Consider the following 9754-nt stretch of genomic DNA (forward strand, 5'->3'; position numbering starts at 1 on the left):
GGTCCATTTACCATTTACTCTGCTAACGCTATGTGCTGCAGACAGAGCCTAGCATATTGTCATTATGACACATTCAGCAGTCAGTTTCCACAAAATCAAATTAGTTTAACCTCTCATACATTGGCTGGACTGGCAAACCCAGAAACCAACTCAACTCTACGTTGGTTTTTCTTTTTTTTTTATGAGGTATTTCACAACCTCATAAAAGAACAACTGTGATTACAGTAAAGGTTGAAGGTTTGATTTACCTAATGCTCAAAATTACGGGTAAAACAACCGTCAGCAGGTTTTGTCATGTGACAAAAGCCAATAGTGAGGAATTTTACAAATGAACGATGGTGTTTTCCCAGTTTGACTAACACTCAGTTCTGTGATTAATTAAAGTGTCACAGGATTGACCATTACCAGCAGTAACTGAATTTGTTTCATGCAGAATGCAATGTTGATATCTGGGAGAGATCAGCTTCAGGCAAATATTTCCATTACAAGGTTCACAAATGTATGACTGCTGCATGTCTATGGTTTACGGCAATAAATCCTTGGATAGTTTGTTTCTGGTTATTTCAAGATCAATCGTAATTATCTAGTACTGTGAAACTATGGTCTGCTTTTCATATATTTATTTAAGTTAATGCTCAGTTGTGATCACTTGTGACATCTGTCAATAGTCATCAGTAGTCATCAAAAAGTATCACCATAATGCAGGCTCACTAAGTTTGACAAAAAAACTTCATCATGAGATAAAATTAAAGGGGGAAAAAAAGGAAAGGAACCACAGATGCTCAGAGCTTCTTTACTAAACCACACCATACAGTTGAATCCTTTCAAAGGATTGACACTGTTTCAACCAAGTTAAACAACTATGAGTATAAACTTTTAACCAGAATGTTTCCTTGACTATTTCAACATGTTACTTCATGACTGGCTTGTGATGAAATTACTAATTAGTAGTAAATGCATGTTATGACATATTTAATTGTATGGTGAAAGATGCTTATTAGAATAGTTTGAGTGAGAACAAATCCCAACAGCAGCGGCTGATGAAACCAGAGAGGCAGGCAGAAGTTTAATAAAGAGTAAAGTAGAAATGCACTTCTTCCCAACCACAATCAAATGATCAATAACTTGCTTGCATTGCAGTAGCAGCCACTGTTTAAATAAAAATGGGCTAATTTTCCCACTGACACACACAAGCGCACACACACCCTGTGGTTTAGTAGTATACTACCGCCGGCCACGAAGACATGTTTTGTCAGCCGAGTGAAGCCAACCATTATTTAGGAAGACCGCAAAGCTGCGCTTTCCTCACAGCCAAACACACAGTCTGACTGCACAACTGGCAGCTGGTCAGGCTCACTGACTGAGCCAATCAATTACTGGTGGACAAAAACAACTTACAACTCACTCAAAACGGCTTAGTGGGAGCACCGATTATTTTCATTATTGATTAATCTACTGTTTATTTATTTTGATAAATCAAGTCAGTCAACAACATGTGAAAGTGTGTGCTCTGGGAAACTGAATGTGCATTTATCATAGTGATATCTTCAAATTGATAGTTTTTCTAACCAACAGTCCAAAATGACATAAAATAAAACAGAAATCCTCAGCAAATATAAATAACTTTTGTCAATAAACTGTTCATCAACTAATCTATAAATCAGCTTATTATCTGTGCAACAAATAGCAGAAAAACAAATACACAGCCAGCAGTTTCACTAAAAGTACTGCCATTGTGAGTGAACCAGAGCAAGCATAGCTGCTCTGGTTTCAAAAAGTCTATTTCACTTGCATGCAGCGACATTTTGCACGCCTCCACACCGATGTTATTATTGTTGGAACACTGCATTCAAACTTTTGTATTTTGTGGATGCTGGAGATTAAGGTCAGCTGTCCAACTCCTGTACAAACCTGTCCACAGTGATAGTCCTCTTTCTATTAAACTAAATACTGTTGAACGCTAAAAACAAAACCCCAAAAAACACCACACCAACTATAGATAGAGAAAAACCTGTAAAAAATGTCTGTATTGTATTGATTGTCAGTGTACAACGGTTACCATGATAATTTATAATGTGTTGATTAGGTGTGAGGGAAAGCTAAAGATAATAGTGTACCATTATTCTCTAACTGTATACTGTATTTTTATAACTAGTGAGCTAATTTGTGTTTTGTCTTTGTAGTTGATGTTATGCTTGATGTACTTGATATTATAGCTTACCTTTCATTTATCTCATATTGTATTTCTAATATTGTTTCTTCTGTCCACTCTGTACATACTGCACCTATTTAATTAGAATTGCTTGTACATCCTGTATAAGGCCTGGGTATTCTTTGAAATGTTTTGATACTTGTACAATATGATATGGAGTTTCAGTACTGCTTTCTGCAAAACCTTTGACTTTTGACAAACTTCCCTTCGGGTGTCAATAAAGTATTTCTGATTCTGATTCTGATTGACAAAAAAACAAAATGTCGTCTACTGTTGTCCATACAAAACATTTGTTAGCCTGGCTCCAGAAAGATAAACAAAAAAGTCATGCTAAATATAGACACTGTTAAAAATTCGCTCTCAAAAATTAAATTTGGACTGATTTGACTAGTAATACAACTAGTGTTGTTAGAAATAACATCACTGATGAGTTATGAATGATAGTTGTATCACAGTATTAGTGAGAATATCAACATGTGTTCCAAACGTTTTGCTGATTTCAATGAGAAAGTCAAAATCAACCCAAACGTCTCCCTGAATTCTACCAAAACGCTTGCAGGTTTCGAAGCCTTCTTACAGTAAAGCTGCGCAGATAGAATTAGAAAGCAAAAGGTCTCTGCTGACCACATTTTAATCAAAAATAGACACGACATAGCACAGGCTTTCAAGCCTTTTTCTGAATTCCCCTGTCTCATATCTCACACGCCTGCACATATGAACCATAATCCACTATCTGCTGATCAGAACAGCCACTGAAACCTACACTACCCCCTCCAGCCTCTGAAGTTAGCCAACCTGTTTCAGCAAAAATGGTATTTGCCCCTCATACAGCTAACCTGTTTCAGCAAAAACTGTTTTTGCTCCTCATACAGCCAGCATGGCAAAGCCTGCCAGAAGTGAGTGGGTTGTACCACCGATGCGACTGAGATGGAGGGGGCGTGGGAGGAGGAGGGAAGGAGTGGTTGGATTCTCAAAGTATCGTGTGGATTTGTCACTCAAAGTGGAGGGAGGGGTTGGGATGGGGGTGGTTGGTGGGGTGGGGGGTTCAGATGGGGTGGGGGGTTTCCTCTGATTATTCACAGACAATGATCAATGCGGGGGTTTTTCATGATTGGGTTAACCTCCGATAAAACCTGAAAAAAAAAATAATAATCTTTGCTTACGATAATTGCCTGTCAACACATGTGTGGGCAGCATCAGCATTTTAGCTGCGAGTTTTGGAGCAAACCAGTTCCAAATTCCTGCCCAAATCTTACTCAATAACACACCTGATTCAAAAAACAAAACACACAAGACAGCTCCAACAGACGTCAGAGCTGACCGCGGGTTACAGTAACATATTGTTTTGTACTTCTTTCCCGCAGCACTGGGGAAACAACAGCCTCACAGCAACACAGACTTTTCGGCCACTGCTTGAGAATGATTTGGGAATCCCCTTCTTCTTTTGTCCTCCTAATTCAAGCCACCCCCATTTGTTTGCTGCAACTGGTTTCTGGGTCCCACAGGGGTCAACACCAATCCTCCCTCAGACATAACAGAGGGGAGGATTGTATGAAAAACCTTGTTATTTGATGTTTGAAAGATCACAGAGTAAAGTGGAGCACCCCAGATCTTCTTTTTGTTATATGTTAGGGTCCCGACAGAAAAAGAAAAAAAAGTCTTCTGAACTCCTGAACAATACTACCAGCAAACCCCCCCCAAACCCCACCGCCCCGCCCAGTCCCTGAACACACGTCCCGGTCTCTCTAATCCAAACACACCACCATAATCTCCGGCTATCACTCGACTCATCTACCAGCCGAGGAAGAGGTGGAAACCAAACAAACGACAAGAGACAAAAGGGCCACTTTCACCTTGATCAGCCAGGCTGGCTGGCAGACTCCTCTGAAGGGAGGAGAGCAGAGAAAAGCAGAGATTTAACGTCAAAGACATGAAAGACGTCTACGGCAGACAGGGAAGATGTTGAAGACTACACCTGAGAGAGCAACAGAGGATCAAAGAGGAGAAAAGGAGTCTTAGATCAGGGAAACTATAGAGAAAGAAAGGAACAGACTGTTTGGTGGAGACAGAGATATCCTATGACTCCAAGAAAAAGTTTAAGCAGAATTTTTAAAAACTAGAATTCAAAATACGTAATTTGTAACAACTGGGTTGGAGAGGATTAGTGTTAGAAAAACCGTCCAAGAATCGTTCAATAACATCCTAGTACTTACAGCTGTTATTGATCAGCTGATGCCTGTTATTCATTCTGCCTGAAGCCAAACACAAAGAGATTGGCAGGTCTGAAATGTATCAACTAAAGGCTGTAAACCATGACAGAGACTTGTACAAAGAATAGATATCTGATATTTCCTGGTGGAAAAAGATTGTTTTTTTTACTTTTAGGCCTTGCCTAAAAAAATATACAAACTACAACAACAGCATTTATTCAATGCGTTTGTCCTTGCTGAACTAAAACACACCACTCACTCGTGTTCATTGAGTGATCTTATAGAATTGTGCTTCTTTTTTCTCACAAATGATTTTACTTATGGGGTGAAAAAGAAACGATCACTGACCTGCTGTGGTGTTACTACAGTGCATGCATCTAACAGTAAATCTGGTTAGTAGGTGCATCTAAATGCACTGAATCCTGACTGGGACCAACATTTTGCTTCCTCTTTTTGAAATGACACCGTCACAGTTTGGTGCACACCATTTCTAAAAAGACAATAATGTACTTTAATAACTGCAGAAAAGTATACTACTAGTATACTATAGAAATCTGGTGTAAAGCTCATACTGTATGCTATTAATATGCTGCAACCCACTAATAGACTAAGACTAAGTCTAAGTCTATTAGTGGGTTGCATAGAATGAGGACACAGCTAACGCTTCCTGGGTTACATTGATCTGAATGGAGTGGAAGCAACATGTCAGTGCAGAGTGCAAAAAATAAAAAATAAGACCTCTAACAATAGCATTTTAAGAGATTTGTAGAAAAACCAATAGAAAAGGAAAGTGAGCATGAGGAGGAAGGAGAGGAGGAGAGGGGGGCCGTTAATGGTTCTGTCTCCTCCGCGCAGGTGAGTCTCCTGCGGGTCCTCTGTCCTAACACACTATTGTCTCCTTATCTACTTCCTCTCTCCTCCACTGCAGACATTGCCTGTTTAGACTTCAGTCTCAGTCTCAGTCTCTCTCTCTCTCTCTCCTCTCATCTCTTTCATTTTCACCACACCTCCGCCACAGCTGCAACTCAACCATATGCCATAAGTGCTTATATGCCAAACCTGCTGTCCATATGTATATTCAAAGGTTGAATCACATGGATAATATATAGTATCTACTGTATGTGTGTATAGTCATCTATCTGTTTGACAATATTTTGCAGTTTGCTGATACTGACAGAAAACTGATACGGACAGTGTTACCTTGTGCGTTTTTAGGATTTTACAACTTGCGTGTTGTTTTGTGCTGCACGTTTCATGGGATGTGGGATATTTTGCACACAGTTCTCTTCTATATTTTATAATGATTGTTTTAGAACTAAAATATGTCTGTCCACGCACTGTTCTTGATGTTTGTCCTGAGAAATCAAGTATTCAACTGAGTTTTGTTTATTCTGCCACAGCATCAGTCTTTTTAAGTGCATCTGTGTATGGAATGAAATGCTTAGTTTGCTTTTATTATTTAGATATTGATGGAACTATTAATTCATCTTAAATATAAAATATAATATGAACATTGTTAGCCGATTGGTGCTGCACTGATCTGTTCATTTTGGGTCACCTGTTATCCTTTACTTTGTTTGCGAGCATTTATTTTCCCTCTATTTATGTTCTTTATATTGTATCTATTTTAGGGGAGGTTGGCTATAAAAGCCTACAACTTCTGGATGTTTTAGTTATCTGTTATTCATTTATTTCATTTGTTAGCAGTGTTTATGCTTTGTTAGTACAAATAAATCGAATAAAAGAATTGAAGCAGAGAATAAAACATTAAGTTTCTATTGGGGTGTCAACAGAAAACTTACATGCACTGCCTATTGCCTGGATTTAAGAGAGATATGGTTGTGGTTGTGGTTTTGACGTGTTTAAACTCCAGCTCTCTTCATCACCACTTCCTGTTGGGGCGCTCTGACTTAACATCACATCTGCAGTTTGCTCTCATTTTTGCTCTCTTTGTGTCTCCTTGCTATCTATCTGCCCATTATCTCCTCTCCTCCTCCCACATCTTTGTTCACTTGGTCTGGCAACTGCCACTATTTTCCCTCATCTAGCTCTCCCCCCTCAGTGGGTATTATCTGAGAGAGTGGATCTCTGACATGCCTCGTGTGGCTGTGTAAATAAAATAAAGGAGAGGAGAGGTGCTCCTTTTCTTCTCTCACTTCTGGAAGATGACAAGGCCTTTATTTGATAAGGAAGCTAAAAATAAAACATGGCTGCTACTGTACTTCTTACTATTAGCTGCTGGTTATGTCTGGCATGTAATATGATCATTTGTATGCATTGTTGTACGCATTATTATTATTATTATGTGCATTCACAGTAAGAGATGGGCACACATTACTAAAGATCATGCTATTGACTGTCCAAAAAGAGTGTAGGTGGAATACTTTGACCGTCCTTGTCACTGTGTGTGTGTGTGTGTGTGTCTGTGTGCAGACGTACCGTCGTTTGGTAAAGCAGCTGGGCACATCTCTTTCAGCAGGTCGCCAAGTGTGTGCACGTTGCCTTCAGAGGAAATGGGCCGAAACAGTTTCTGGATGAATGGCCTGTCGCTCATCGTCTGTAATGAATTAGAGCACGACAAATTAACAAACACAGCAACACAAATATACAAATATAGTGCAGACAGTAAGTAGTAATGTAAGGTTAAGGTAGAGTGCGTAGAACAAATTGAATAAAAAGAATTGTTACAATGTGAGGACTTTCTGTACTTGTAACATGTTTTAGACTGAATTAGGCATGTTTGCACACTGGAAGCCCCAAATGGAAAGATTATGTTGAGTAAACTGCACACAGTAGCTTATGTTTACAGCTGTTTTAGAACAATATTAACTCTATACGTATAAGTATTTGTAACAGATACACATTTGACATTTGCTTGACCTCTTCCCAGGGGATTCCAAAAACACAGAATACTTAAGGCTGGATTAAATCGATATGTGGATTACATGACGCTGTAAGGGGCTCTGTGCCATTTCAACTTGATTTAATGGTGCAACCATAAAATAATGCAGTATATCATTCAAATGTTTTACTGATCAGACATGTGACATCAATTCAAGGAATTGCTGGAAAAGCAGACAGAATATCCTGTAAATGGGACGTGAGGAAACATAAGGGGAAGTTCTAAGGGGATAAATAAAGTTCACAGGGTCAGATAGAGGGAATAATCCACTTCACTTTGCACGCAAATGCTGTGAATGAACCGTGTGCTTACTAACCCTAACCCTGGGAATGCGGTGCTTTGATGAGCTCCACTGCACAGAATGTGATATTTAGCAATCTGTAACATTTCAACAGATGTTACATGTGATGCTGACATGTTTCAATGATCAGAATCAGTCTGGAAGTCATTAGCTGCTGCTTAAGTATGCACTTACCAGAAAAATCAGCTTCTACACAGACTGAAACACCTCTGGCAGTCACAGAGCCTCCCAGATGGAGAGAATTGTGGAGTAAAATATAATATTAAATGTGAGATTGAGACAAATTATCTTCTCTGTTTGCTCCCCCCTTTTCCACAGACAGGTCATGGAGATGGTAATGTCCAAGTGTTTTAATCAAGGACACAAACTGACACAAATATCCCCTTTACACCTTGTATTAAAATGTAAGCATGCAAGCGAGAAAGCTTCACAGACTCGCCTGATTATACGCCTATTCTATGCCATGGAAGTGCCAAAAGATGCGTTATTCAACAGAAATATATGACAAATGAAAGCAACATGTGTGGGAAATGAATAATATACAATAAGAAATAACAAACTGACACAATATTTTTTTAAACAAAGAAATAGATAACTTGCTGAATTTACGAGAGGTAAAATATTTAGGAATTTGCCATGCTGTGCATTTATAAAGTTTATAAAGTTTTCCCCAACTCAACAACTCACTAAACAGAGAGTCTAAGGCTGATTTTCCACCACTCAAATTACTCAAGCACAGATTTTGCTCAGGAGGATAGAGATCCAATCTCAATGAGAATAAGGAGAACATATTACAAATACCAGGTGTAAATGCAAATGTAAATATCAAGGTATCAGATTGTTGATTGTTTGGATAAAATGTTCAAGTACAGATTGCATTTTAATACCAGGTGTAAATGGGGTGTATGTGGATGCTTTTATGCCCAAGGGTTTTCTTAATCAGTATGCAACCTTGCTGCTCCATAAGTCATCCTAAAAACTTGATTAGACTCTAAAAAAAAAAAAAAAACTGAAAGGGTATATTTATTGGAAAAAAGGCATGCTGTTACGGAAATGTAACTATGATTTCCCTTTCCCAAACTTTATGTGATCTGTCTACAATCACAGACATTAAATTGATGACCTCCTCGCTATTAGTTACTTGTCATGGTAGTAATATACAGAAGGTATTAAAGCTTATCCTACTGCTGACCGCAATGCAAAGCACCCTGGGAGAGCGACCTCTAAATGCCAAAAATGTAAACCGACTAAGTCATGACCGGACAGCCAAACAAAAGTGATGTATGCACCAAACATCCTCATGACTGTTCAGCTCCACAACTGCAGCCACAACATTCCATGAGTGATAGGTGTGGGAAACACGGTGGGAAATCACCTCCAGACACCAGACAGAAATCTAGTAAACTACGTACAGAGCTGGTAGTGGAGAGCATAAGGACAGTGGACAGGAGGGTGTCATATGTTGTAGAGATCAGTATGCCCTTAGAGGCGGTTTGTGATTATTTATCTGCAAATTAAATTGACTTAACTTCAGACTGGATCTCACATATTGTGAACAATAAACTTCAAGTAAAAATGGTGAAGATGGTGGAAGATGGAAGAGGTATCTTGAGGTTTTTGTTGCTTTGTAGACATGGCTGACCTAAGTGAGTGGTTTATATCAAAGATCTGACATCTGCCACACAATGAGTCTTCCTTAAAACCAAACTTCCAAAACATTTACACAATTATTGACCTCATCATGTGATAGAAGCAATAATTGGTCTTCCTGTGTTAAAAGGTTTTTTGATGGACTGGGTTATGTGAGAATTACACTAACTGTACATCACAGAGGCTAATGGCGGAGTTAACAAGCTTACCTCCCAAAAATCACAACAACAGCCCTATACTGCCTGGTTGATCCACCTTCCTGTTCCTCACTGGAACTAAACTGAACCTCCATGCACAGTAAACAGCCCTGTTTTGTTGAGCATATGCACACAACCACAGAATGACACCTGAGTTGTAATCACAAAATCTGTGTAAAGGATTAAAATAAATGGCATTTCAGTGTGACAAAGACAAATTAAATTAAAGCTGCAAGCAGCATTGGGCGGGACCTCGCACTCCGCGCGACTCGGGGCGTGGCG

At 39.1% G+C, this 9754-nt stretch overlaps 1 protein-coding gene across 1 annotated transcript in view; it reads right to left on the reverse strand.

Annotated features, from left to right (window-relative positions):
* atg5 (ATG5 autophagy related 5 homolog (S. cerevisiae)) overlaps positions 1–9754 on the reverse strand; it is a gene marked incomplete at its 5' end in the record, with an annotated part of 30538 nt that overhangs the window by 8188 nt on the left and 12596 nt on the right. The window contains 1 exon segment of the mRNA XM_035672354.1: positions 6862–6979. Within this exon segment, the coding sequence (XP_035528247.1) occupies positions 6862–6979 (118 nt within the window).

The sequence above is a fragment of the Morone saxatilis genome, unplaced genomic scaffold, assembly GCF_004916995.1.
Source record: "Morone saxatilis isolate NCDOM2014 unplaced genomic scaffold, NCSU_SB_2.0 Contig24, whole genome shotgun sequence".
Classification (NCBI taxonomy): Eukaryota; Metazoa; Chordata; class Actinopteri; family Moronidae; genus Morone; species Morone saxatilis.